The 27,012-nt window shown below is 34.7% G+C and overlaps 6 protein-coding genes across 14 annotated transcripts; 2 read left to right on the forward strand and 4 right to left on the reverse strand.

The window, feature by feature from the left end:
* Positions 1-5,750: 5,750 nt before the first annotated feature.
* Positions 5,751-7,134, reverse strand: LOC106303680. Its single transcript, XM_013739979.1, has 3 exons — positions 6,808-7,134; positions 6,293-6,451; positions 5,751-6,219 (listed from the first exon to the last, which is right to left on the reverse strand). Exons 1-3 carry the CDS (start codon positions 7,072-7,074, stop codon positions 5,857-5,859), a joined length of 789 nt encoding a protein of 262 aa, XP_013595433.1. The 5' UTR covers positions 7,075-7,134; the 3' UTR covers positions 5,751-5,856.
* A 234-nt stretch (positions 7,135-7,368) lies between these two features.
* Positions 7,369-10,367, reverse strand: LOC106302134 (homeobox protein ATH1-like). Of its 6 annotated transcripts, XM_013738661.1 has the most exons (7): positions 10,182-10,270; positions 9,629-9,659; positions 9,473-9,540; positions 8,333-9,128; positions 7,913-8,256; positions 7,763-7,823; positions 7,369-7,650 (listed from the first exon to the last, which is right to left on the reverse strand). In XM_013738661.1, exons 4-7 carry the CDS (start codon positions 9,110-9,112, stop codon positions 7,483-7,485), a joined length of 1,353 nt encoding a protein of 450 aa, XP_013594115.1. In that variant the 5' UTR covers positions 9,113-9,128; positions 9,473-9,540; positions 9,629-9,659; positions 10,182-10,270; the 3' UTR covers positions 7,369-7,482. The 6 variants fall into 6 exon arrangements, with proteins under 6 accessions (XP_013594115.1, XP_013594111.1, XP_013594112.1 ...); XM_013738657.1 differs by lacking the exon at positions 10,182-10,270 and adding an exon at positions 10,281-10,367 and having other exon boundaries at positions 9,473-9,659; XM_013738658.1 differs by having other exon boundaries at positions 9,473-9,659; positions 10,259-10,312.
* Positions 10,368-12,186: 1,819 nt separating this feature from the next.
* Positions 12,187-13,945, forward strand: LOC106302027 (calcineurin B-like protein 10). 3 transcript variants are annotated; one of them, XR_001262318.1, is made up of 9 exons: positions 12,187-12,414; positions 12,485-12,656; positions 12,767-12,849; positions 12,939-12,998; positions 13,082-13,190; positions 13,274-13,326; positions 13,396-13,476; positions 13,576-13,672; positions 13,750-13,945. XR_001262318.1 is itself a non-coding variant. In XM_013738537.1 (9 exons), the coding sequence occupies exons 1-9, from the start codon at positions 12,379-12,381 to the stop codon at positions 13,802-13,804; spliced, it is 762 nt and encodes a 253-aa protein (XP_013593991.1). In that variant the 5' UTR covers positions 12,187-12,378; the 3' UTR covers positions 13,805-13,945. The 3 variants fall into 3 exon arrangements, 2 of the variants coding, with proteins under 2 accessions (XP_013593991.1, XP_013593992.1); XM_013738537.1 differs by having other exon boundaries at positions 13,560-13,672; XM_013738538.1 differs by having other exon boundaries at positions 12,187-12,402; positions 13,560-13,672.
* A 1,732-nt stretch (positions 13,946-15,677) lies between these two features.
* Positions 15,678-17,955, forward strand: LOC106306811 (UDP-sulfoquinovose synthase, chloroplastic-like). 2 transcript variants are annotated; one of them, XM_013743566.1, is made up of 4 exons: positions 15,678-15,863; positions 16,057-17,139; positions 17,380-17,825; positions 17,871-17,955. In XM_013743566.1, the coding sequence occupies exons 2-3, from the start codon at positions 16,099-16,101 to the stop codon at positions 17,779-17,781; spliced, it is 1,443 nt and encodes a 480-aa protein (XP_013599020.1). In that variant the 5' UTR covers positions 15,678-15,863; positions 16,057-16,098; the 3' UTR covers positions 17,782-17,825; positions 17,871-17,955. The 2 variants fall into 2 exon arrangements, with proteins under 2 accessions (XP_013599020.1, XP_013599021.1); XM_013743567.1 differs by having other exon boundaries at positions 17,380-17,815; positions 17,861-17,955.
* Positions 17,956-20,712: 2,757 nt separating this feature from the next.
* LOC106304553 (glutaredoxin-C6-like) lies at positions 20,713-21,421 on the reverse strand. The gene has a single exon (XM_013740952.1). The coding sequence runs from the start codon at positions 21,305-21,307 to the stop codon at positions 20,882-20,884; it is 426 nt and encodes a 141-aa protein (XP_013596406.1). The 5' UTR covers positions 21,308-21,421; the 3' UTR covers positions 20,713-20,881.
* A 2,100-nt stretch (positions 21,422-23,521) lies between these two features.
* LOC106302104 ((S)-coclaurine N-methyltransferase-like) lies at positions 23,522-26,711 on the reverse strand. Its single transcript, XM_013738622.1, has 7 exons — positions 26,447-26,711; positions 25,043-25,376; positions 24,853-24,952; positions 24,352-24,462; positions 24,150-24,233; positions 24,012-24,070; positions 23,522-23,918 (listed from the first exon to the last, which is right to left on the reverse strand). The coding sequence occupies exons 1-7, from the start codon at positions 26,631-26,633 to the stop codon at positions 23,726-23,728; spliced, it is 1,068 nt and encodes a 355-aa protein (XP_013594076.1). The 5' UTR covers positions 26,634-26,711; the 3' UTR covers positions 23,522-23,725.
* Between the last annotated feature and the right edge of the window lie 301 nt (positions 26,712-27,012).

The following is a 27,012-nucleotide window of genomic DNA, read 5'->3' on the forward strand; positions in this document are numbered from 1 at the left end:
ATTAGTATCTTGATTAAACTACTAATTGGTTTATTCGAGAATATTAATACGAGTTTCAAGTTATTAACAAAAATTACCAACGGAAAAGTTAGACGCATAAAATATTGTATTCGCAGTTTTGATTGTCAAATATATATTTAGTTAAAGGAAAAGTCATGTGTCCAGATATGTGAACAGGAAATTTGCTAGTAATAAATTAAAAAATAATATAGAAATTGAGGATTACATAGACCACTAAAAACCTGACAAATCAATTGATTAGTATGCTAAATTACTTATCAAACATTATGATCTTCCCAAGTTTCAAGTAAAGCCTTGGTAGTTGGCAAAACACAAAGATTTGATTTTCTTAATATCTCATATGAAAAATACGACGATAAACGACGATCATGTAAAAACTAAACGGACTAGTGGGGATAATTCACACCAAAACCCTAATTATAGACCAGGCAGATCTATAATAGTTCATCAAATAACACAATAATGTCTACATAAGACTTCTCTAATGTCAATTAACAAAGTTGTTAGTCGTTTGCCTTTTGTTTGACTAACACTTTTTCTTTATATTAAATTCAGTTTTATCGACTAATCATGAAAGTAAATTTGCAAGCACAATATTGTCGATTCATATCTTTGGTGATGTGTAATGTTTTGTACGTAGTTGTGTACTCTTTATTATTGTTACAATGATATACTAAGAACAATTTTTGAACTTTAACAAAGTTTAAAATGAATGAAATGATATTTGTCATTTATAAATTTATAAACAAAAGGAGTATTTTTAAAAAGATGACGTATGTCCTTTGTAAGTACAGATTAGGCCGGTCCCTCCTGGCCTTTTGGACATATCAAGCGATACAACTTCGTCAACTGTCGCATCCTTTTTATTCAATAATTGTATAGCCTTTGTTTATATATATTAATAAACTAGTTGGTCTCCTATTGAGAACTATATTTCTACCATCTATCGTATGTATAGCAATTTACAAAAACAAACTTATCAATGAAGTAAAGAGGATGATGATGATATATTTGCTACAATTTCCTTGATCCAAACTGTAAAATGGCCTACCTTTATATATAATTTATTTTATTTATCATATATATAGATCATTTTAGCTATAAGACACCAAGATAATAACAATTTTGTGAAATGTAAAGTCAACATAATATTTTTGTTGTTGTTTTATTTTCATAGACTACCCCGCTACTCAATTAGAGAGGCACATGATGTGTCATCTTGTAGGATTCCAACCTTTGAGTAGTTGGATTTCCAATTTAATATTTTAGTCAAACGTTATTAAAAAATATTTTCATTTTTCTCTTTATGTTAGAAATTTATGCCGTCCGTACAAAGAGAGATGTCGTGAGAGAACGAATGTCATACATGTTGGCATCGTCATCCTAAAGCCATGCATCTTTGTTTTATGTTTTGGTGATTTTTAAGTTATCCTGATGTCGTGACCTACAACTTGGGTGAACTAGAATCTCTATGGCTCCACTAGCAAATACAGAGGACAAGTTTCCGAGCAAGAATATTGCTTCATTTAGCTATACTAAGCATTTGTTTTCTATTAATTGCAATCTTGGTTTCAGAATAATTTGTGAAGAGCTTTATTAACTGAAAATGCCACATGGAGTTTCGGTGAAATCTATTTGTGAGGACTGTGAGTATATGTTGGAGAATATCTCAAATACACATACAACGGTGTTCGTAAATGTTGACATATTTGTTTAGTAATTATACGTTAATTAACCTAAACATCAAAAAGATGAAAATTCATTAGAAGCTACATTAAAGTACACTGATATAAACATGAGTGGCGTTAACAAGAAGAGTAGTTTGTGCTTTAGTGTACTTTTTGTTTCTCCCAAAATAACCAAGAAGCGTACGAGAAAATCTGCCACCAGTTACTAAGACATGGACGGCAGGTGACAACCACATTGCTCGCCTCCTACTTAGTTGTAGCAATTGATAAATCACACACTAATAAAACATCTACGGTTGTTATTTCTAATATCAAGTTTTATAGTGCCATCATATCATACTAACATGGGACCGCAAGATAATTAGCGTTTTACGAAATATATTCGTTTTCAAACGATTTGATTAATATGTTTGACTTTGCAACCCGATTTGTAATATGAAAAGCTCAGCCTTCTCTGAACCACACATTTTCCATAAATTATCTCCATGTATTAAACCATGACGATATAATTAAATCCTATGAAATTAAATTAACGAAGACATGAAAAGGGGACAAGCTATATTTTGGAAAGCTGGCCGAGCAGGCAAACACTAACCAGCCAGCTTGATGAACTGTATTCATTTTTTTTTTTGATCAAACAACAGCTTTATAAATCATTAGTCCCCATTGCTGGAAATATTGTTTACATTAAGCAATAACAAAGCCAAACCGGCTAAAACATATGCTGCTACCATAGCAAAGCAAAGCAATGAGATATAACCCCATAAGATAGGAACAAACATAACACATAAACAACACATCATGTCGCTGAGCAGTCCTCGAAACTCAACGCCAATCGTGCTAAGAAGTGAAATGAAGCTTTGGGAATTGGAGAGCACAAGTACTGGTCTAACGCCCGAGATTGAAACCACAACAGAAGCAGCTTTAACAATCAGAAGTTCAACATCACAAGCAGAGGCGACAAAGCACCAAATGGATGAGCCTTTGAACAAAACAAACATGGAAGCATACATAATCTTGGGCACACTACTCCCTGCAACAGAACCACTCAAACCGAATGGAACATATGGGAGGCAATCATACTTCACAAAGGATAAACAATCCAAAACACTGAAAAGATAGAAACAACAAGTGTTTCCTTACGAATCTGCCACAAGCGATGAGCAAGCAACTTCAAACTATCATTTAGTGGAGTGAAACCTGAAACTAGACTGCATACTGCAGAGAATCGCACAGAGGCGAGCGCGCCGTAACAAGGCACGGGAGAACACTCAAAGGACATCATCGAAGCAAGCAAGATAGAGATAGAAAGTTTCAAATCTATAACCTGCAGGGATGTATCCAGTAGAAGGATTAATGGTTCCAGTGATGGCGGTGAATGAGATCCGGTGGTGGGAGACATGGTGAAAATGAGAGAAGGGTGAGCTTCAGGATAAGAGGTGATGGAGACAGATCTGCCTACTGCAGTAAGGGGTCGTATGAACACGACAATAAGATTCACCAGACCAAAATATTTTAGAAGAAAAATCTTTTTGAAGATCTGGCTGCTCAAATCTATCTCTCTAAAAGTTTGAATTTTTAGATCTAGATCTGAAATGGTGAGAGTAAGGACAGGGAAGCAAACAGAAGTGGAAGGGATTGTAAATGCTGAAGTTAAGTCTGGTGGGTCTGGGTCTGGCGGTTCCGGTGAGGAAACGCCGGTGACGGCTGCGGTCATCAGAGAACAACGAAGGTAAGCTGTTCTATTGGAACCAATGTTGAACTGTATTCATATGATGAGTTTTTTGAAATGCTTATATCAAACATCTAAATGAAACAATATTTAGATATACATAACTGGACCTTTTTATGTGTGTTTTTGTGTGTGGAAAAAGCTTCTTGAAAAAATTGTCTTGAAGTTGATATTAAAAGAACATTTGAGTTTATCTTATAACACACAAAATCCCATTAGTTTTTATCGTTTGTTAACTAAAACCCCAATTATTTAATGCATAATAGTCACACTTTCAAGTTTCAACTAAAATTATAAAATCATCTACTTAATATCTGGATTCGAAAACAACATTCTATTCATACTTTTTTTTTGATCAACACCAAAAAATTATAATCAACCCCACAATATGAGATTGCACAAGGTGATGAGAAATTTGAACTTCTCTCCCCAAGTGACTGGATATATGCGGTGACAAAGCTTATCACGATTGTTGGTACCGTAACAATGGGTAGAAAGTATCTATGCAATTCAAGTGACTGGTAAAGCCATATGTTTCTCATGAGCTCACTACAAAAGAATGCAAAAGGTTGTTTGCCAATGGTGAGAGATATGTGGTGAAGATAAAAGTTCAAAAGAACACTTGTTTTTTTTGTGATTTAAAATATGCACAACCTTAAGAAAAATAAACTTTGTTTTTGTGGCGAAATTTGGACCAGAACATAAGTATCACTATCTTGTGTGTTGTCATACAAATTAAAGAGTAACTAAAATGGGCGTCAGCAAAAAAAAAGATTCAATTTTCTGCAAACCAGATGCTACGAGAAAATAAATATTGCCATATGCATTTTCCAATCATGAAGATGTAAAGACAACCATCAGGCACACAACCAAAAAAAGAACAGGTAAATAAATTTGTCCAATGCATTTGTTGTGAATGATTTTAAGACGTGGGAACTAGTCTCGGACATAAGTTTGCCAAACATACACAAACACAAACTTCAAAAAATTAAACTACTATCTGCTATGATTGTAACTCATACAAACATGGAAAATACACTTATTTATTATATCATTGTGCCAAACCAAATACCATTGTTATTTTCTAATATCAAGTTTTTAATATTGTTATCATATCATTATGTCAGTTCCAAGCAATATATTTGTTTTCAAACAACTTGTTTAATATGTTGACTTTGCAACCAAAAACGATTTGTAATATTAAAGCTCATGGTTCTATGAACCACACATTTTCTATAAACTATATACATGTATTAACTACCACAAATAATCGTATAAAACATAAATTAACAAGGAAATGAAGAAAATAAACAACATTTTGGCAAGCTGGTAGATCAGGCAAACACTAACCAATGTGTTTCTTTGTGCAGAATCATATGAGATTTGATGATATGCTTATCGGGATATAAGATAAGATCAGTTACATAATTCAAAGTATTTAGATAATATCAGACATCTAAATGGAACCATATATAGTTAGTTATACACTTGAGAATTTTGTGAAACAAATTTTCAAAAAGCTTCTTGTATATATATCAAAAAAGTTTATTAGTTTTTTTACAGTATGCAAAATCCCATTAATTTTATTGCTTGTAAATAAAAATTCAATTATAATAGTCACAGTCTCAACTTAAATTACAAGATCATTGAATTATTATTAAAAAAAAAACTGTATTGGATTCAAAAACAACATTTGAAACCATCAACTAAAAAAATCCAACACCAAAAAATTATTATCAACACATAAATATGAAATTTCAAAGGATGCAACACGTGATAAGAAGCCGGGAATGAAAGTAATCGTTGGAGAATATCTCAACTCCCAAATCTATATCAAGGATTAGGTTGTTCGTGAATATGGACATTTATTTAGTAATTATACATTCGCCAAGCAGTTACACATTTCCAATGAATTAGATGATATCATAATTTAACTTGATAACTAATACTTTTAAAAAATACATTTTTTAAAAAATGTCTTTTTAGTTGTTATTAAAAGAGTTTATTAGGTTACAACATAAGAAAATCTATTAGTTGTTTTTTGTTTGTAATAAAACCCCCGTTAGTTCATACTTAATTAGTTTCAACTCAAACTATAAAATTATTGACTTAATAGCACCGGGTTCAAAGACAACATTTGAATCAATCCTCTAAAATTTCCAAATATTTACTTGCATATATTTCGAGCGGTCTAAAGATAAGCAATGTTTTTACAATAACATTAAAATTAAATTTACCTAAACATCGATAAAGAGGAAATATATATTTATGCACCCTCCTCTTTATGTTAAGAAAATAAGCCATTTATATTTATTTGAACATTTGTGTTTTTTTCCCTTGATGGATCTATGAACTTTCCACATCCGGAACTTAGGACCATATTGTCACCGCCTAAAGATACAAAAACAAGTGTTCTTATTGGCTCATGGCCTGAGGAATCTGATTATCATCAGCACTTGTCGCCTCAACCACAGGCACCTTCTTCGCAAGAGACTTGGGGATATCAAGATCATCTTGAGCACATCTTTGCTGAGGATGCGACAACAGTATCGACATGGGCTTGAAAACAGACCTCGCAAGCCCTTGACCGCTCTCAAAGATGTAGCCTTCATACTCTGAAACACGCTCTACAGCATCAACGAGAGAGTCGTACACATCTTGAGGACAGTTATCAGGACTCGGTTTGTCGTGAAGGTACATAACATCCAGAGTGAAGAGCTTCTGCTTTAATGGCCACTCGTGAGTTGGCCTCACGGATGACCTGCAGTATATGAGAATCTGAAGAGAGGTATAAACAAAGATCAGTAAAATAGCTTTTTCAGGACGTGGCTAGTGAAGAAAATAAACTTACCACTCTCAAGATCCGGTTCTGTGCTCTGGAGATTTTGGCTTCGTGAGCTGCTACACGGAACAGTTGTGTGAGATCAGCTCGACCAGAGGATTTAGTAGCTGACAATCCTCTTAGTGAAGCAATAGCAGATGCGGCATCACTTGTGAAATCCTTTTTAAGCTGAAACACAAAAGGACTCAAGTTTAATTTAGATGGCAGACTCAGCAGAGAGGATCTAAACATTAACTTTCTTTCCCACACAACCAGTAACTAGATGGAAAAAGACATTCAAGGTTCAATTTAGATGACACAAGTCAGCAGTGAAGCTTATGTTATGCATCAAGAACTAGAACTATATAGCTTCTCATTATACACAAACACAACTTCTTCTTCTCGATTCATATCTAACTGAATCCATGTAAAGTTTCAAACTTTATCTCCACCCAACATCAAGAATTCAACTTTTTCATCTAAAAATCAAAACTTTACGGAGCATTGCTAATGAATCGAAAGAAACCCCTGAATCTCTCACATACCCAAGCGGCTGATTTGGAGAGGGTAGCGAAAGCAAAGCGATGATCCGGGTTGATGGAGAGCTTATTGTGGATGAAGAGGATGATAGCTTGCTTGACGCACTCCATCCTCGTCAAAGGCCTCCCGTTAGTTCCCGTCGTCTTCATCTCCGCCATCGATTCCGCATCCACATCGACGCAGATTAGTATGTCCTCGCTGTTTATACGCGTTGGCTTCAGCGCGTATCGAGACGCTCCGCCTCCGATCACGACCGCTCTGTCTGTCTCCATTCGCCGTCGAGATGGTTCCGACAGAACTCGAACTTTGTCTGTTCTTCGACTTTCTTACTTGTTCGTACGAGTCAGATGAAACAAAAATAAAACGCTGCGTTTTAACTAGTTGACTAAGGTCAGTAAGTCAAACATGAATACGGTGTCGTTTAAGTGATTTTCTGTTTTTTTTCATGTTCGTTCTAATTATTACGTCACTAATTCTAATGGTTTGTGTGCACGGCGGTGACCAATATCGGCTACATAGTTTTTGATGATAATGTTTTAAATACAAAAAAAAATGAAATGAAATAGTTGAGATAAAAGAGAAGTGGTATATACTATTATAACATGAAACCATCATAGTACGTAGTTTTGTCTGACAATCATTGTAGCGATTGCGTTACAAGTTACCACATAATCATTTTCTTATTTGTTCCTTTCTTGGCTCATCATTATGGACTTTGGTATCCTACGACTTCCTCCATTGCCTTGAAGTTGAGTGTTGTTCAGCTTCCTCTTGTTCATTTCTGCGTACATCTCTTCTATCATGGGCTTCCATAGCCTAACCCGCGCATTTATAAACCAGTTTGATACCTTTAATCACACACAAACAACAAACAAGTCACACTTCATCACTAGCTGCATGGATTTGTGTAACTAAACACACGTGCGACTAAAGTCTTGAGGCTTGAGTTGGATGCGTTACCTGACTTCTTGTCAATCCACTTCGTATAGCAAGAAGATGTTTCTCTGAATCCGTTGGGTAACTACAATCAAAAGGATACATCAAGATCATCAATTCTAGCTAACATTGTCATCATAAAGTAGACTTAGTAATGAGTAAAAAGATTCTTACGGGTGGAGAAAGTTTTGGAACATCCAAGTCCTTAGAACCGAGACTGATTTCTCTGGCAAGCCTCGTTGCGGTCTCCATATCTGATGGTTCTTATGCTTCATCTGCTGAAGAAGGCAATGCTGGTGGATGATTGAATTTTCTTGAGACTTCTCTTTGCCTCTCTCTAAAACTGATCCCATCATAAGTATCTTTTTGCTGATTCTCTCCCTCAGGTTCTTGTATAGGAACGAGATGGTTTGGAGTGCAAACCGGGTGTGTAGCTGCGGGTCTAACTCGGTTGCTGCATGGAAGGCTGATACAACCGTATGAATCTCGTCAACGCAATGACTATATTTATCATCCACCTGAAGACAAATCGCAACTCAAAAACTTAAAACAAAATCATTCTCCATCTTATGTATAATATGTGTGAATATATACCATTTGAAGAAGATCCAAGAGCTGGGTTTTCTTTGCTTCTAATGCTCGTCTTTGATCAAAACCTCCTTCAAGAAACTCCGTTTGATTCTCTAAACGTGAAGTAAAAGCTGAACCAGCAGCCCTTGACTCAGTTTCTTGAGATGAAAAATAGCATTGAGGATTATTCTCTAAGCCGTGGAGGGAGTATGTAGCGAATTGAGATAGTATTTCTTGAACAGAGTGAAGATACTTTGAGCCAAATATAACATGAGAGACGTTATTATAAATGTCTTTGCTGCTGGAAGAAGCTTGCTCTGAGGTCAAAGCTTGCTCTGAGGTCATTTTAGTAGCAGCATAAGGACTTATCTCTGAGCACTCATCAGAAACATCTTCTTCAGCAAATGTAGATGCTATTGGTTCACTAGGACCAACAACACCTTCTACATATGAATATGCATGAAACCCACTATTTTCTCCAAGACTCCACATGTTGTTTGAGGAATCATCATATGGTCTTAAATGATCCAAATGATGAAATGGAGGAAGAGGAGGAGGAGCCATAACCTCAAAGTTTTCTTGAACATTGATAGAGCTTGAAGTAGATGATAAGTACTTATTAGTGAGAAAAGAACTGAAGATATCAAATCCACCCATTTGTAGAGGATCTGATCTCATGGAATTCCATGGAAGCATTGTTGAAAATGAAGTGGAATCTTCTCTTGAAGGTATCAAATCCATGAGAAGATTATTTTGGTTAGTCATGACACTACCGAGAGAACTAAAAGTGTTGTCGTTGTCCATTAGGTCTGTAATGAAACTGCATTAACAAAAAGAGAAGTATTCAAGACTCAGACAAAGAATTTTCAGAAGATCTTAGAAACTAAATCTTTGGAGAGTGGTACTAAATGTAAAATGCTGCAAGAGACAGAGAAGTTCAATGCAAGAGCTATGTCATTAATGTCTCACTATGTAATTATTTAAACATATAGGTAAACTTTAAAGATATCTGTAATAATTAATGAAAGCAGTATGTAGGCTCAATGATGCATAGACCAGTAATAACTCAAAGATATCTGTGAAAACAGTTACCTAGTTAAACAGAGAAGAAACCTTGAGATTACTACAAATGTCCATAGAACATAAAAAAAGTGTTCAACTTGCCTTTATCCTTCTTCTTCTGATAGAACCTCTGGGAAGATCTCAGAGAACAAACCGTTGCAAACAGAACTCTTACATCAAAATTTTCCAAAATGTGTGTTAGGATTGAAGAAGAAGAAAATGCTTGTTTCTCTTCTTTCCTGTGAAAGAACACTGTACCTTTCACTCCTCAGCTTCTCAATTTATGTTCCTAAAGAGAGCCAAAAAGGAGAAATCAACAATAAAAGTATTAGATATTATAAACAAAAGAAAAAGATGATACAACAAAACTGAAAAAGATTTTAGCAAAAAAAAAAAAAAACAAAACTGAAAAAGAGAAAAGTGAGTCTGATTTAATCTCTTTTGCATGAATGCGAACAATACAAAAAGTTTTGATCTTCTCCTTACTTTTATACATTTTCATGAAAAAAATAACTGTATCTTTAACTTCATCACTTGCCTCACTAAAAGATTCAAAGAACTAGACCAACAGCTAGGTATTTTAGCATAAAAAAAAACAAACAAACATATAAGCAGCATTATTAAATAATAAATAAACTATCTCTCAGGCAAAGAAAAATATAACAAATTAGCTGAAGAGACAGAGGTGTGGAAAAGAAGGAGGGCCAGATCACGTACGGGGCTCTCTCTGTTTATGTATATCTATTAGATTTTCTGACACAAAGCAATGATAAAGATAAACAAGAAAAAAATCAAATCTTATATAATTTACTTATTAGACATGTTGATCATAGAAAGTAATGCATCTCAAGAAATATATGGTTGAAACTTAAAACCAAATCCAAATACATGAAGAAGGCAGATGTGTTACTGTATACTACAGAGAAGTGCACTCATTTCTGTTGCAGGCTTTAAATTAGGGAAGAGACCCTACATTTTTACTATTTGCATGTCTCTATATATATGAATGTGTCTAGACAAAATTATATAATTCGATTTATAAAATAATAAGAAATTCTGTTTTTGTTTTCTTGTGGTGGTTTCAATAATCAGAAATCAGAAAGAGGGAAAAAAGTAAAGAGAGGTGAGATCTTTTTATAGCCATTTAAGGAGAATTGATGAGATGTGTGATCCATTGGGGTTATTGCTTTTTTCTTCTTTCTTTTCTCACCACTCCTGTCTTTGTGCTGTGCCATCAAATCTCATATCATTTTACATAATACATATAAATAATATTATTGTAACCTTTATACAAAAATATCAATCAAGTTTGGCCTCTTTTTTGTATTGTTCCTTTCTTATCAAATCTTGTATTCATTTAGTTCAATGTGTCCTTATATGTAACGTCTTATTATACTAGTTAAGAATGATTAACTCTAGTAGTCCTAGCTATAATAGATATGCATATCTGAAAGTGAAACTATGATATTCTAACTTGTCTAGATTTACAAGTCTTAGTTTTTTTGGATGAAAATGGAGCCATGGTTTGGATGTGGGGAATATCAGAATTTGTTCCCTTGAATCGTTGCTAATTTTCATCAAAATCTTAATTATGCTCTTTTCAAGCTTCAAACATGATCTTACTTGACTAATGCACAAGGAATGAACACTTAATTAGAACGATGTAAAATCTACTAATTAGTTGCTATGTTGAAAAAGAGTAGCCAACCATTTTCTTTCCCATCTTTTTGGAAAGTAAGAGCAATTATATAAATTTGCTATATAACAACATATAAAAGATTTCCAACACATCTAACTTTCAGACCAAATGTTTCTAGGTTCATGTTTAGACACAAGCTGACATGACTTTGAAGCCATATGAAAAGAACACCACTCCTTGAATATATGAAGCTCTTGTTCCAGACACAGTCGTTCGTTACCATTCAGCAAATGCAACTCGGCTTCGCTAAATTTTATCTGGTTGCCTTCTCTTCTTGGGCCGCGTACACAGTTACGACGGCGCTCTTGCAGCGCCGTGTCCCTCTTGTAAAGAAAAAAAGAAAAAGTTTGGATCTTCTTGTAAATACAATTGTTCTCACAGGAATTTGTATATATTTCCTTAGAGTGCCACCTCAGCATAGCTTATCCCAAATTTTGACACCGGTCCTCATAGAAAATGTTTTCTAGGTTTCATGATGGCTATTGGGCGAATTTGTTCATTTTGATTATGTAATGGGTTCTTCTACAGTGACACAGTAGGACCATTCGTTATTAGGGTTTACCTTCATCTTCCGTATTCAGTAGACTGGAGAGTGAAACCAGCTTGACGATTACGATATCACCTCGTCCTTTAACGCCTTAGATCATCTCCTTTAGTCCACATTAATCTAAGCATTTATGTATTTTCACCATTCCTCCCACTATCTGACATCAAAACGACACTACCATCCTCTATGGTAACGAACTTGAGCAGCTCCTATAAATGTGTTCGTTCGTGGCCATCAACGTCACCAGTTAAGAATGATTAACTCTAGTAGTCCTAGCTATAATAGATATGCATATCTGAAACTATGCTATTCTAATTTGTCTAGGTTTACAAGTCTTAGTTTTTCTATTGAATAAAATACAAAATTAGAATACAAGGATGAGATACTGGAGTTGAACACAAATACAATAGTGGAGTCCAAAACCCACAAAACACAAGCCCATAATGGAGTGTAAAGCCCAGAAAAGTGAAATAAAGCCCAAAACAACGACACTCATAAACAAAAACTACAAATGTCGGTGGGACCACGCAAACACAAAAGACGCAAAGACAAAACAGCTGAACTGAAACACCTTAGCCTAGTTAATTGGATCTGCGTAATTCCATTTGGATGACGTGACGCAAAAATCGAAAGAGCTTTCCTTTTTTGGTTCTATAACCTCAAATTCAAAAGGATTTCGAGACTTTTGATGTGATTTTAACACCATCTTCTAAGAGCAAAGAAGGAAGAAGAAGAAGAGGAAGGATTGTTAACCAGTGAGTCATGGACTTGCCGGGAGTTTCCTCTGTAAATTTCTGGGAAATACATTGTTTTTTATTTTCTTCTTTTTTTCTCCCTTAATTTTGATTGGTTTTTAAAAAACAAGCAGAGATCAAGCTCTCTTACCGTTGGAGAGCAACTCTGCGCCGTCTTTATACCTCTCTTTGCCATTTTTGATTTCCTGTTCTCCACCGTGGGACAATGCTTCGATTGCCGCAGCCGCCGTTCGCCTCAGATATGTCAGCAGGCGAACCTGTCTCTTCTTGCCCTTGATTCTCCATGTGGGGGTTTCTTCTTTTTATTAATGGGGTTTTCAAGTTTCTCTGTTTGGGACCTCAAAAGTTTTAAGGGACCCAAAGTTTTAACCTTTTGGTTTTGAATTTGTTTGCAGTTTCAGTCAACGAGGTTGAAGCATTGTATGAGTTATTCAAGAAACTGAGCTGTTCCATCATTGATGACGGATTGATTCACAAGGTCTGTTCTTTTCAAAGTTCAAATATTTTTCTTAAGTTGATCAGTCTTCTCGATGGTTATGAGGATATTGATATTTCTTTTGTTTGTAGGAAGAGCTTCAGCTGGCGATTTTCCAAGCTCCGTACGGTGAGAACCTCTTTCTTGATAGGGTGAGTGTGTGTTCTTTAGAGAGACATGAATAGCTTTTTTCATGGTTTCTTGGACTTTTTTTTGAGATGAATGTTTTGGTTAGGTTTTTGATTTGTTCGATGAAAAGAAGAATGGGGTTATAGAGTTTGAGGAATTTATACATGCGTTGAGTGTGTTTCATCCCTACGCACCAATTGAGGAGAAGATCGACTGTAAGAAACACGTCAACATAACTATTCAATGTCCTACTATTAATAATATACAGTCTCAAGCATATGTTTCTGATCTTTGGCAGTTGCGTTTAGGCTATATGATCTAAGACAAACCGGATTTATTGAGCAAGAAGAGGTAAATAATCTACCATTGCAAGTTTAAACTGTCTTTTGAGCTTATTTAATTGATGTTGTTAATGTTTAGGTGCATCAAATGGTGGTTGCTATTCTGATGGAATCTGAAATGATTCTGTCTGATGAACTTCTGACCATGATTATTGATAAAGTGAGTGTGTTTGTTTGGAATCTCAGTTACTTAGCAGATTGGTTTATTTGACATCTTTTAAAATCTAATTTGGTTCCTGCTAGACATTTGCTGATGCAGATTCTGACAAAGATGGTAAAATAAGCAAGGAGGAATGGAAAGTGTATGTGCTTAAGCATCCCACCCTGTTGAAGAACATGACTCTTCCTTACCTAAAGTACCAAATCTCCTTCTCTTTTGTTAGATTTAACTCTTCAATCTAAATTATTAACATAGATGTTTTGAACTTTGAAGGGATGTGACGACAGCATTCCCAAGTTTTATATTCAACACTGAGGTTGAAGACTGAGGCAACAGCGCCCGGTTATCTCTTTCTGCTTTGATTCTTACGTATATAAAACCAGTTGTAAATGTGAGGTTGCTGATCTCCTTTGATGCACGCATTGTAGACTGTTCCACTGAAAGTAAATAAACCATTTTTTCTATCTAATCTTGCCATACATGGATCAGTGATTCAGACATATCATCTGTTGAAAGGTTGGAAGGGATAAGAAGGAATATTATGAAAAGTCTTATCTACAATCATTGAGAGAGAGACATTTTTATTGTTATAAAGAAATCTATATAATGTGTAAAACCAAAATACTTTGGCCAATTTCAAGCTTGGCTGAAATAGATACCGTTTACTTGAGTTTCCTAATAAATAAAAAGGAATCTATACTGTTTTCAATTACAGCTATGGAAGTAATAGATAGAGAGTGTACTAATAAAAACAGAGAAGAGAAAAGCGAGAAAGGGGATACATAAGACATGAATGTAAATCAAGCTTATACTGCAGCTGCGACTTGATCTTCCTCGGGGAGAAGAGTGGACACCAGTTTCCTGTCATACACATTGTCCTGTCCACACGCCCTGCTCCACATTTCATTCATTTGTCACACGTCATATTTTTGAATTTAATAATCCCCCTATCAATCTTGGATGATTTATAATACATGTAACTTACCAGAACTTTGAGTAAATGGCTTATGCAAGATATGTTCACTGCAAACTGGAGTGATCTGATTGTGATCAGGCCCGGCTCTTGGGTAGTGTCGAGAGTGCATTAGCACTGGGTCCAATTTGTTTTTCCAATTTTTAGGTAAGGGTTTAGGATCTTTTTCTAGAAAATTTTAGGGTCTTATTTTCATAAATTATGTATGTTATATTCATACAAATAAAATCTGCACAGAGGTCCATATATGATTGAGCGGGGCCGGATTGTGATTGTCTACAAACCGTGACTAACACCTATAAATACTTTCATTTGATAAAGTTTGTGGATAAAATGTGAGGCTGAAGCTAAGGGAAGATATTTTGAAGAAGGATTGATAACATAGTTTGGAGCAAGACCAAATTCATGAAAAAATAGGCTAATCTTTTATTAGTACGAGGTTTAATTTTCGTAGAGAAACAAAAGCTGCACTTGATATAATAATGTTTTTGTTTAAATAAAATTTTACATTCATTAAAAAAATTTTTTTACCAGAACTTGGAAATGAACGTAGTCTCTTGAATAAAGATTGTCTTGGAGAAAAGATTCTACATCGAGAAAGAGATTTAAATAAAGAGACCTTAAATAAATAGATAATGGATTTGGAGTTATCCACTTGACACCAACTAATTTTAATTTAAAGCCTAAAAAATACTCCATCTGTTCCTAAAAGTAAAATTTTCTAGAATATACACGTTTGTTAAGAATTTAATAAATGTTTATAATTTAATTTATTTTTTACTTTGTTATACACTTTCCAATAACTTTTCACCAATGAAATTTAATCAATTCAAATATTCTCAATTAATGTTCCTCAAAAGTATAAAAAAATACCTTAACAATATAGAAAATTTATCTTTATGGAACAAGAAAAAAACCTAAGACATCTTATTTTCGGGAACCGAGGTAGTATTTAACACCTTTGTCCATGTGTCTCCGTGAGAACACACAAACAAACGACCCACTCAATGAATCTCAATTTTAGTGAAGAACACCATTGTAAGATGAGTGTTTCCTTTTTTAGATTACCTATTGTAAGATGAGTGTTTCCTTTTTTTAGATTACCTTGAGAACACCATTGGGCTTTTCTTTCTGGGCTAACCTTGCTGGAATTGAATGCCCAGTTGGTTAGATCGATTTTCTGATTTTCTTAACCCAAACTTAGATTTTTTTTTTTAATTTCATCGGCTAAAGTATTTCGGTTAAGAAAATAAAGATGGAATAAATAAGAATATGCTTAGGCATCCAATGGCTTCATCTTCTCTTCTTCATCTCCACGAGAAGTGAGATAAAAATCACAAGGAAACGCCCTCACTCCAAAAGCCTTCAAGCTTCTTCTCGACTCTGAACAAGTTCCTAAAACCTCACTTAAACTGTAAGCACTCCTATCTTACTCTGCTGTTTTCTTACTGGTTTTCGCGATGTGTAAGAAGATAGATAATCTCTAGATTGTTCTTTTTCTATTTAATTTTTTAAGAAAGATAGTGAAATCAGACAGAATCTTCACTTGTCCTAGGTATGTTCTGTTCTTCTGACCAAATTGTCCTGAATCTTGGCTACTTTCTTAGTGTCTTGCAGGTGAATGTGTTTTCTATAGAATCAAGAACAAAATGGCGCATCTACTCTCAGCTTCATGCCCTTTAGCTATCTCCTTAACCAGCAGCAGCAAGAACTCGGTTAAACCGTTTGGTTTAAACCAAACCTTCTTCAACCCCCAACCCCTTTCAAACCATCCCTCTCTCAAAGCACTTCTCTTCCAAGAGAAGAAACCTAAAAGAAGAAGAAGAAGCTGCGTCTTCCTAGCAACCGCTACAAGCCAACAAGCACCACCCGAAACCTCCACCAACAACAACAACTCACCCTCCAAACCAAAACGTGTCATGGTCATCGGCGGAGACGGTTACTGCGGCTGGGCCACTGCTCTCCACTTATCCAAAAAGAACTACCAAGTCGCCATCGTCGACAACCTCGTCAGACGCCTCTTCGACCACCAGCTTGGTCTCGAGTCATTAACTCCCATAGCGTCGATCCACGACCGTATCAGTCGTTGGAAGGCTCTGACAGGGAAGACAATCGAGCTCTACGTTGGAGACATCTGCGACTTCGAGTTCTTAGCTGACTCTTTCAACTCCTTTGAGCCTGACTCGGTTGTCCACTTCGGTGAACAACGCTCTGCGCCTTACTCTATGATAGACCGTTCCAGAGCCGTGTTCACACAGCACAACAATGTCATAGGCACTCTCAACGTCCTCTTTGCTATCAAAGAGTTTCGAGAAGAGTGTCATCTCGTGAAGCTTGGGACGATGGGGGAGTATGGGACTCCGAATATCGATATCGAGGAAGGGTATATAACGATAACGCATAATGGTAGGACTGATACGCTGCCGTATCCGAAGCAGGCTAGCTCGTTTTATCATCTTAGCAAGGTTCACGACTCGCACAACATTGCTTTTACTTGCAAGGCGTGGGGGATTAGAGCTACTGATCTTAACCAGGGAGTTGTTTATGGTGTGAAGACTGATGAGACTGAGATGCATGAGGAGCTGAGGAACCGGTTGGATTATGATGCTGTGTTTGGTACTGCTCTTAACCGGTTCTGTGTCCAAGCTGCTGTTGGTCACCCACTTACGGTTTATGGTAAAGGTGGTCAGGTAAATAACTTTTTTGTTCTGTCTTATCAGTGTTCTAAAAATTAGTTTAGGCAATGGCGTCTAGGCATCCGCTTAGTCAGCAAATCGGATTTGAACGGAAAAAAAATTAAAACCGATTTTTTAAAAAATATTGTCTATGCATTTAAAAATTCGGTCTAGGTGTCCGCCTAAACATTGAATATCTATAAGACGTCTAAACAGTGAACATTGGTTTTTATTCGGTTTGTTTCCTCTTTGCAGACAAGAGGCTACCTTGATATAAGAGACACGGTCCAATGTGTTGAGCTAGCTATAGCGAACCCTGCAAAGGCTGGTGAGTTCAGGGTGTTCAACCAGTTCACAGAACAGTTCTCAGTCAACGAGCTGGCGTCGCTGGTGACTAAAGCGGGTTTAAAGCTGGGGCTGGACGTGACGAAGATGACGGTGCCTAACCCGAGAGTGGAGGCGGAAGAGCATTACTACAACGCAAAGCACACAAAGCTGATGGAACTTGGACTTGAGCCGCACTATCTCTCTGAGTCACTTCTTGATTCCTTGCTCAACTTTGCTGTTCAGTTTAAGGATCGTGTGGACAAGAAGCAGATCATGCCTAGTGTTTCTTGGAAGAAGATTGGTGTCAAGACTAAGTCCATGAACCCCTAAGAAGTCCAGTTTGTTGTTAGTACACTGAAGGGAGATTATTAGATTTTTTTTTTTTTTTTTTTTTTTGTTACTGGGGGAGATTATTAGATTATATGCGAGAGTTGTGTTGTTTGTTATCCTTCAAAACTTTATTTGTGCTTAAGTAGTTTATTTGGAGATCGTAATGTTATATAATCTTTGAAAACTACATAAAAGAAGAACCGAAGGTAGTGGTTGTGTAAATGTAAATTTATACTGAACAAATAAAAATTTCACATAAGTAACATAAAACCATCTCATATTTTGTTTATTTTAAAACTTGACGAGCTTTCTCACTCAATACGCATTGGGGACATCCGAATTATGATCAAGGAAAAAAATTCTTAAAATTCTTAGACAAGTAAAATTGTAGATTTTGTTTTATAGTAGACGTATATCTCGGTTCAATCATTTAGTTAAACAGTTAAAATAAATACTACTAGTAAATATTTTTTAGTTGAGAATAGTGTTGGTGGGATCATCGTAGATGTACTTTAGTGTCATCCATTTTCCAAATATGAAGGAAACTTGTGCTGTCAAATTCTAAGGAATCAAACTGTTTTTGTTTAATTATTATAGTTTTTTTTTTGTAACTGTTAATTATTATAGTTTCAGCCCTAATGTCTCTCCTTTTAAAATTCGTTCTCTCCTTTTCTTCTTATGTGACGATAAAAACCAAAATACCATATCAACAGAACATATTTTAATATATAATTGCAAGTGCTTGTACGTCTTGAAAACAATTTATCAAATCTTAGTGCATGAGATGCTATCATATTTCAGATTTACGCAAAAAGCATAAATTGTATAATTGTGGGATAATTGTGTGAAAAATATTGTTCTAATGTTGTGCTTATTGGCCTCTAACACTTTTTATATGACTTGATCTCTAAAATAAGAAGAATGGCAATACGTACAACAACGATCCAATAATTGAGCAAATAATTCTCTATAGTTTACACAATTCATGTTTAACTGAAAATGCTTTTGGTGTGGAGGCACTGAGTATTTCTCTGTATTTTATTATATTATTCTAAAATCTAAATATTATCATATCATTAAACATTTGTTGGAGAGATTGTTGTTTATGGTTGATGAGGTCATCGTTGCCATCAGTATTCATCAACTTGCAAATTAAAATATGTGTATTAAAAGCATAACCTTAATTTGGAAGACATATCACATGATCTCACACACATAAATCTTATTCCCACAACTACCAAGTTGTATAGGTCGGCAACTTTTTGTTTTTATTTTTAGATGTGAAATTTATTTGCTTACACTTCATTTGCATGAGTTTTGGATCAAGAGACATTTGTGGGCATCAACATTTGTTTATTGTTTGCCTATCTTTTAATTCTAGTTCTCTGAGCAGGTACACCCTAAGTATTACAGTTACACTAATGAGCACTTGAATGATTTAGGATTCATAGTAATTTAAAATGAGAAACTATTATAATGAGTTTTGTGTGTGTTTACAATATATGAAACAGCGTGTAGATCATTAAATCGTTATACACAGCCAAACAAAATAACATGAAAAATAAAACAAAAAGAATGGTTTTCGTAAATTCATGCATTCATAACATGGAAAGCTAGATAAAGTCTGAGCACAACAAAGAGAGCTAAAAGGTTTCATGGATGGAGGCCAGGTTGCAACTACAGACTCCAAAATATAGTTTCCGATTGCGCTAAGGTGAAGTTGATAGGATCCATTGCTTAGTTATTCATATCATCTCATTTCTCCCTTACGATCAATTAATGGATGTCTTGTCAAAAATTTTGGTTATCGTCGATGTATGATTACTGTATTATCTTATTAGATGTTCGTATGGTTATCGTGTGTATATAAAAAAGAAAGACTACAATTTCAAACCAACCACCATTCGAAGCTCTTGGTAAAATAGCAGTGATCATCTGACATCAGTATCTAATTATCTATCATTGATACGGCATAGGTCAATCCTGATCCTTGAAATGTGGAACTTGGACGTTTGACCTTATTTTCCTAATCCTACTACAAAACCTACAGGTATAATGGAAGTATATAGCATTTATTCCAATTACTCAACTCCAAAGAAGAAGAAATTGAATAATTGTTTTTAGAGATGCCACTTAAGCCCAGCGTCGCTGTCAAAAACCCCCTCAATTATTGAAAGTTTGTCTCCCATTTTCCAATTCTTATTAATTTCGACTTATAGTCGAATAATTAAAAATGTTTTATACAGTTCCACAACATACCTTTTCTAACTAGACATGTTTAAATTTTGAAGGAAAGAGATGGAAATCTGATTCAAACTTCAACCACTTAATGCATAAACTCGACCAACTATTTAATAGATGATACCAAGGGACACAGTAATGAAATTATCTGATTTTTTTTATAGAGGAATATTTCCTTAAAGCCTTGGAGCTCGGAGACCTTACAAATAATGGTAGAATCTTCTTTACTTGGTTCTCTACTATATTCTTTAGTATATTGACATAAATAATGAAATTAACTTTCAGATCGACAACGCATCCATATGATAACCATAAAACTTAATAATCACCAAAAAAGATTATTCATGATGAAGAAGGTACTCGGAAGTAGTCCATTCTCGATCCAAATAACCACTACTCAGATGAACTACTTAACTACGATCGAACATTAATCCTATCATGCATAGATGAAACATATAAAAAATAATTGCATGCCAATCACAGTACATTTACAGTAACATTTTCATAACATCTTTCACTTTACCACTCTGATCAACATGATATTATAGAAAAATAAATAAACTTTAATCATTATGCAACTGAATCATATTTTATTAGTTCTGATCAATCCGAATTGATAAATAAGGTTGATTGATTAATGTAAAACAAAGAAACAAATTTACTAATTATATAAAACTATAATTACACATCTTTAATTATTATTCATAATTCATTTTCTACATGGGTATATATAACTTTGATCATCGGAGAATAATCAGAAAAAAGAAACCCTAAAAATTCTGCTTTTGATATTGTAAAATACTATTGAAAAGCAAGAAGTAAATGTTGACACACAAAAAAAACAAGAAGTAGATTACAATCATACCCAAAGAGCTCCAACTTCGACAAGCTTCGGGACAAGGTGACCACTTAGATGGAGCGCGACGAGGGACTCAAACCCACCGACACACTCACGGCCAATGAAAACCGCCGGAGACGGAAGAACGCCGCCGGGAAATTCTTCTTCAAGAGCCAAGGGGAGAGAGGAAACCTCGTGATCATCGAGCTCGATGACGGTGGGGACGACTCCGATAGTAGTGAGGAGTCTTTTCATGACGTGGGACATGCAACAAGAAGATCTGCTGAAGATGATCACTGGATGCTCCGATATCAGCCGTCGGATCTTAGACTCCGATGATTCTTCTTCGTCTATGGAGAGAGAAATAGGTGAGGCTTGGGAAGGAGGAGTTAGGTCTAAGCGAACGACGTCGTTGGAGAAACATTCTAAGCTTAATTCTTGCATCATAGGCAACTAGAGAGAGAAAAGACGTAGAGAGCATTAATCTACGAGGAAGAAGTGGGTTGTATTTGTATATATAGAAAGAATCAAAAGGTGTTCCGAAAAAAAAGTATTCCAAAAAATATAGAAAGAATCAAAGAGGTTCAACCAACAAAAATGAATCATTAGTGAAAATAATAAATAAATAAATAAAATTAGGGGGAACAAAATAGCCAATAATATAAGAGAAGAGAAGAAGGGAGTGGTGTATGTGGTTGCTTACATCACAAAGTACTGTCTCAGTGTGTTTTTTATTTTTTTTTTCTTTTTCTCATTGGACTGTTTCTTTAATGTATTTTCAAATTATTTATTCTGAGGAGTTAAATGCATGGGAGTTCCAAAATCCACGCGCTAGATTTTATTGCCGATGTTGACCTTTTCAATGGGAAAAGGTGAATGCAAATTATATTCGCAATAATATTATTTGGTAGTCAGGTTAGTAGTATCAAGGAACACGAGTACTCTCCTTATATGTATTGTATTGGCTAGCTTTGTAAGTTTTCTATGTTGATTGGTTACTGAAGCTTCTAAACTGTATACTAGTAGTTATACTTTTAAAAGTCCAGTACAACTAAGATATTGCATATTCTTTAAGCTGACGCTTTTGCTATTATGACAAAGCATTAAGCATAATGTTTTCATGTTATTTTATGCAAAATATAAAAAAATGGACCAATCCCAAGGCTTCTTAAGGTTGAGATTCTGTTGTCGTCAATCCCGTCATAACGGAGTGTTTGGATTGGATCTATCCCGTCTCCAAGAAACCTCGCAAATTTAAGATATCAGATGCTAAATATCGAACATAAACGTTGTTTTCATAACTTTTAGCCTACTTTGTCTTCAAGTGGATTTACATCATGTTGAAATCCTGATAAGATGATCTCTTACAACCATGACTAGTAAAAATAACAATTGCAAAGAGTAACGAGTCCATTTTGTCATCCAAGTTGAATCAACTTACATAGAGATCAACACAGATCTATTTCATGAGCAAGTACTACTACTACATGAAGAAGAGGACAAGCAATAGTGCTGTGGAAATAAATGAAATGGAGCCCAATTTGAAATGGACTTCTAGAGGAGATGTTGTTTATACGAGCACCGTTGATGGTGTTGTCTTCAATTTCGTGTCTGCCACATATGCTCACGTAAGCCCATAGTTATTTTTAAGACTTAATAGTTAATACTACTAGTTTATATATTTAAGTGGATCCATTTTCTTTATTGTGATCGCTTATAGTCTTTTTATAGATGTCCACCAGGATCATGACGTATTTTTTATATTGATCTCACCTAAAACATTAAGTCCTAAGATTCTATATGTAAGATTCCATTTCCATCCATATTCCAATTAAATGAAAACGAATCTTTGTCAATGATTCGAAAGAAATGTTAGTGCGTTTGCGGTATATTGTATAGTTAATCAGCTGCATTTGCACCTACCCACAGAGTTCTCCCTAGCTAACTGACTAAATAAATATGGTGTTCACTGGCTAAGATATTTACATCTTTTTTTTTTTGAATTGTATTGTAAATACATCTTTTTGTATTTGTAAATCCTAAATTTAAATTTTCCGGCTTCTTAAAAACTGATTTGTTATACTATTACAAACTATAAAAATATTACATAAACAAGTTTACAACCGACAAATTTTACAATAAAAAAAAATTGAGCTTTAGTGCTAGATTTAAATGATGTCCTGAATTGTATGATTTAGAAAATAGCTAAAAATAACTTAAATAATAATATTACCAAAATATAAAATTAATTCATTATTGAAACATGTACATTTTATGCGAATAGGCGTATTTATGTTCATGTGTTTGTATTTGCATTCACATTTACATGTGCAGTGATAATTTACATCAAGACTGGAAAAAACCTTTATGTTTGGCCCTACGAATAAGGTTCCAGTCATGCTAAGTACCAATCGACATTGAACAGTTGAATTGATCAGAGTCATGCTCTGTTTGTTCAATAGTCCTATCTTCCACTATCACTTCATATGCTTCTCTCTCCATCTGAAGGTTTGAAAGAAACACAGACGTTAATGAGTAATCAAAAAGGTAAAGCTAGCTAACTAGCACGGTCGAGTCTGTTGGTCAAAAACTCATTGGTCCGAGATATTTGATGCAATGCTTTTGCAGAACACTTCTTGGGTGTTTTTCAAGATTCACACCTTCGACTCTTTATGTTTCTCAATAACACTGTCTCTTTGAAAACAGATTAATATCCATTGCGCTTCTTTTTTCATAGGAAAGCATACGTTTGTAATACCTAGGAAGACAATCAATCAAAGTAGAAGGATAATGTTTTATTCTTTGTTTGGCTCACACAACTCAAAGATAAATCATAAACTGATTACTAGGAGAAGAAAGATATAATCATTTCTTCTTGAATAGGAAGTGTGAAATCATCCACTCTTCTCCATTGTTGTATCCAAAAAGCTCAGCAACAGCCATGAAGAAGGTTCTCCAGTAAACCATCCACTTCACTGCCTCCTCTTTCCCATAAGTCATTTTCATTATCTCCTTTATTGCAACTATCTCCTTGTCCATTCTTTTGAGCCACTCCTCACTGAAAAGTTGTATTACATATCAAGTAACAAACATCACAAGATAAAATTGTATTCTAATTACTTACTATCACAAACAATTTTATTTTTTTTACCTGGTCCTTGCATAATGCTTCCCGTTTAGGAGCCAATGATCCACAATTGAAACATCGTCCTGAGCATAAAAAGGATATATGTTTGGATTGATGATAATAAAGTGCAACAAACATGGTAAGTTAAACAATGTATAGTACTTGGAAATAGAGGAGAAGATTCGCCGATGGCATTGTTCCTCCACTAAAGAAGTATCTTGTGATCCAGTCATCGTCACGCACATCCTATAGTGAATCAGCATAATCCCAAAGATAGCATCATTGCCAAGAGAAAAAAATGGTGAAAGAACTAGTTAAACAAGAAGATAATCAATTGATTTTGCATTATATGTATAATGTATACCTCAAAGTGGTAAGCAAATGTCTTATGGCAGAAATAGTGAACAAACAGAAGACTATCTTCCTTCATCCAGCTTCCAATTTTCTTCAGAAGCTCTCCATAATTTTTCATATGCTATTCACAATCCAAATAGAAAAACAAAGCTAAGAACTTTTGTTCTCTTTGAAGAAAGTACAGCTCAATCAAACATACATAAAAAGAGTGGTAGATATTTCACTTAAATAGAGGTAACTTGAATAAAGCTCAGAGCATGTGCATCATTAGTCTCTAACTGAGATTTAAAGATTAAAAATCGAAAATGATGAAAAGAAGAAAACACAGCGAGGACAGTGTGCCCCGAGATTGTGAGAGTCTTGTTTTACATGTGACATAATGCTGAATGGTCAATATCACATTTGCTGGGAATTTCAATATAATTTTCTTTTATATATTTAAAAACAGTTTAAGTGATTCATTTGAATTTCTAAGTGATGATGATGCTCTTAGATCCAAAAATATCCTAACCTCAAACATTTCGATGGAGAATACTCGATCATATGTCCCTTCATGCTCAAAAGTACTAATATCCCCAACAATGATTTCAACATTTTGAATGCCGAGTTTCCTTTAAAACACATGACAAAGTAAGCGAACAATTTATGATAGTCTTCTTATATAAGAGTACTTGAAACTTTATAGGTTTGAAATAAATTACCGGCATTGGTCATCAATAAATGCTTTCTGTGTTTTTGAGTTGCAAAGACCGGTTAACTTGCAATTGCTATACTTGCGGGCAATGTACAAAGACAAAGATCCCCAGCCACATCCGACATCGAGAACACTTTGTCCATCTTCCACATTAGCTCTTTCGCAATATAGAGCCAATATTGCTTCCTCTGCTTCTTCTAAGCTACTTGAATCCTTTGGGAAATAACATGAGCTGTATTTTATGTTTCTTCCAAGAACAAGTTCGAAGAAAGCGGTTGGTAATTCATAGTGTTGCGTCTTCGGCTTCTCGGTATTTATGGCTATAGGCATCTCTTTTATAGCTGAAATATACATATATCATACATGAATCATTATGGTAACATGGCCTCTAATGTTTGTTTACGTTTTATATAATATTGTGTTCTTTTCAAACAAATCTGCAAAATGAAAAATTTACTGGCATTTAATTTAATTTTTCTGCTTATACCTTTTACAAAAGTATTTTATGAAAAAATGAACATGTTTTATTTCTTTTTAGATGTAAAAGTTTTATTAAGATTTTTTATATATAATATGGAGACGCAAATTAAGGTATTGACTGAAAATCATTTTCATCAATAATGTAGTGGAGTAAATATTTTTTCTGTTGAATTATTTTACTTTTTTATAATCAAGTAAAAACTCTTTTCCTTTTATTTTCTCTGATCACTGTTAAAAAGGTAATATACAAATACAAGAATAAATACATTTAGTCTATGTTTTAAAACTCGGCCGTAGAAGCCGGAAACTCGCCGATTATGCGCTTTAAGGCAGAGTCCTGTGGCGTTAGAGCCAAATCAGAGAAAAAGTTGGACAGATTAAAAAAATTCTTTAAAATTCTTGATTTTTGCTTCACAACTCATGATTAAAGTTAGATTTATTGATTATATGTAACTTTTTAATCATGCAGATGAGTAAAAGACGAAGAAGATTTGTGTCCGTTTTACCAAAAAAAGATTTGTGTCCGCTGATCTCTCAACAATAAAGATTTACAAATTTTTCAGGAAAAAAACTTTTTGATTCTTCTAAAAAGAAATTTCTTGGTATTCAGTATTTACACATAACGCAGATCAAACAAGAAACTTACTCACAACAACAAAGTACAGTGGTCCACTAAAGTAGTTTGGGTCACGGACGAAACTAAATCTCAGAACTCAGAAGCATAGTCATATCGTACTTGTGTGTGACACACCAAACACCGGTTCGTATAAGACCGTCACTCATTAATCATTATTAACAAAATCTAAATTATTATTATTATTTATACAATATATATATATTAACAATTATAAATTGTTATTATTTGTTCAAAAACAATTCTAAAAACTTACAAACCAAAAATATGAGAGGATCAATTAGGTATGTCACTTACAGTTAACGAAACGGAGTAGATCAGAAAGTTGCAGCTCCGCCGTGGGTTTGTAACCGGAACGAAGTCGACCGGCGAGAAGCAGCCGCGTTAGTAGCCTTATGACAACATCCGGCAACAGATTCTTCTCCAGCAACGTTAAAACTGATTTCACGGATGCTCCGTAAGCTACCTCGACAATCCTCTCCATTACTCTCTCTTTCTCGTCTCTTGAGTTTTTTTTTTTCGTTTAGTCGTTACGATCTTAATGAATGTACTGGAAACAAGGTCTATATATATAGGCACGGCTTTAACTCTTAGTTCAACTGTTCAACTCAAACACGCATTGTTAATTACGTGTATTACCTAATGACGGATCTATTTTTATTTTATCAGATAAATATAGCACCATTTATTTATGAATTTCATTTATTACGTTACGTTTTTTTTCTGTCGTTTGGAAATTACTTACTCTATATATATAACAAAACTTAGGTTCATTCCCTAAACTGAATCTTTAAATTCACCCCACCCTTTAGGACTAATTAAAGTGACACATAGATTATTAATTAAAAAATATTAAATTAAAT

This window comes from Brassica oleracea, chromosome C7 (genome assembly GCF_000695525.1).
Source record: "Brassica oleracea var. oleracea cultivar TO1000 chromosome C7, BOL, whole genome shotgun sequence".
Lineage (NCBI taxonomy): Eukaryota > Viridiplantae > Streptophyta > Magnoliopsida > Brassicales > Brassicaceae > Brassica > Brassica oleracea.

Coding starts and splice junctions, on each gene's coding strand:
- LOC106303680 (XM_013739979.1), bottom strand. CDS start 7,074: ATGGAGACAGACAGAGCGGTCGTGATCGGAGGCGGAGCGTCTCGATAC. Junction 6,452..6,807: donor TCTCCAAATCAGCCGCTTGG/GTATGTGAGAGA, acceptor TTTGTGTTTCAG/CTTAAAAAGGATTTCACAAG. Junction 6,220..6,292: donor AGAACCGGATCTTGAGAGTG/GTAAGTTTATTT, acceptor ACCTCTCTTCAG/ATTCTCATATACTGCAGGTC.
- LOC106302134 (XM_013738657.1), bottom strand. CDS start 9,112: ATGGACAACGACAACACTTTTAGTTCTCTCGGTAGTGTCATGACTAAC. Junction 7,824..7,912: donor TTCCAAAACTTTCTCCACCC/GTAAGAATCTTT, acceptor TTTTGATTGTAG/TTACCCAACGGATTCAGAGA. Junction 7,651..7,762: donor GTGGATTGACAAGAAGTCAG/GTAACGCATCCA, acceptor GTGTGATTAAAG/GTATCAAACTGGTTTATAAA.
- LOC106302027 (XM_013738537.1), top strand. CDS start 12,379: ATGGACTTGCCGGGAGTTTCCTCTGTAAATTTCTGG. Junction 12,850..12,938: donor ATGACGGATTGATTCACAAG/GTCTGTTCTTTT, acceptor TTTTGTTTGTAG/GAAGAGCTTCAGCTGGCGAT. Junction 13,673..13,749: donor ATGACTCTTCCTTACCTAAA/GTACCAAATCTC, acceptor TGAACTTTGAAG/GGATGTGACGACAGCATTCC.
- LOC106306811 (XM_013743566.1), top strand. CDS start 16,099: ATGGCGCATCTACTCTCAGCTTCATGCCCTTTAGCTATCTCCTTAACC. Junction 17,140..17,379: donor TTTATGGTAAAGGTGGTCAG/GTAAATAACTTT, acceptor TCCTCTTTGCAG/ACAAGAGGCTACCTTGATAT.
- LOC106304553 (XM_013740952.1), bottom strand. CDS start 21,307: ATGATGCAAGAATTAAGCTTAGAATGTTTCTCCAACGACGTCGTTCGC.
- LOC106302104 (XM_013738622.1), bottom strand. CDS start 26,633: ATGGAGAGGATTGTCGAGGTAGCTTACGGAGCATCCGTGAAATCAGTT. Junction 24,463..24,852: donor TCTCCATCGAAATGTTTGAG/GTTAGGATATTT, acceptor GATTGTGAATAG/CATATGAAAAATTATGGAGA. Junction 23,919..24,011: donor AAGCATTATGCAAGGACCAG/GTAAAAAAAATA, acceptor ACAACTTTTCAG/TGAGGAGTGGCTCAAAAGAA.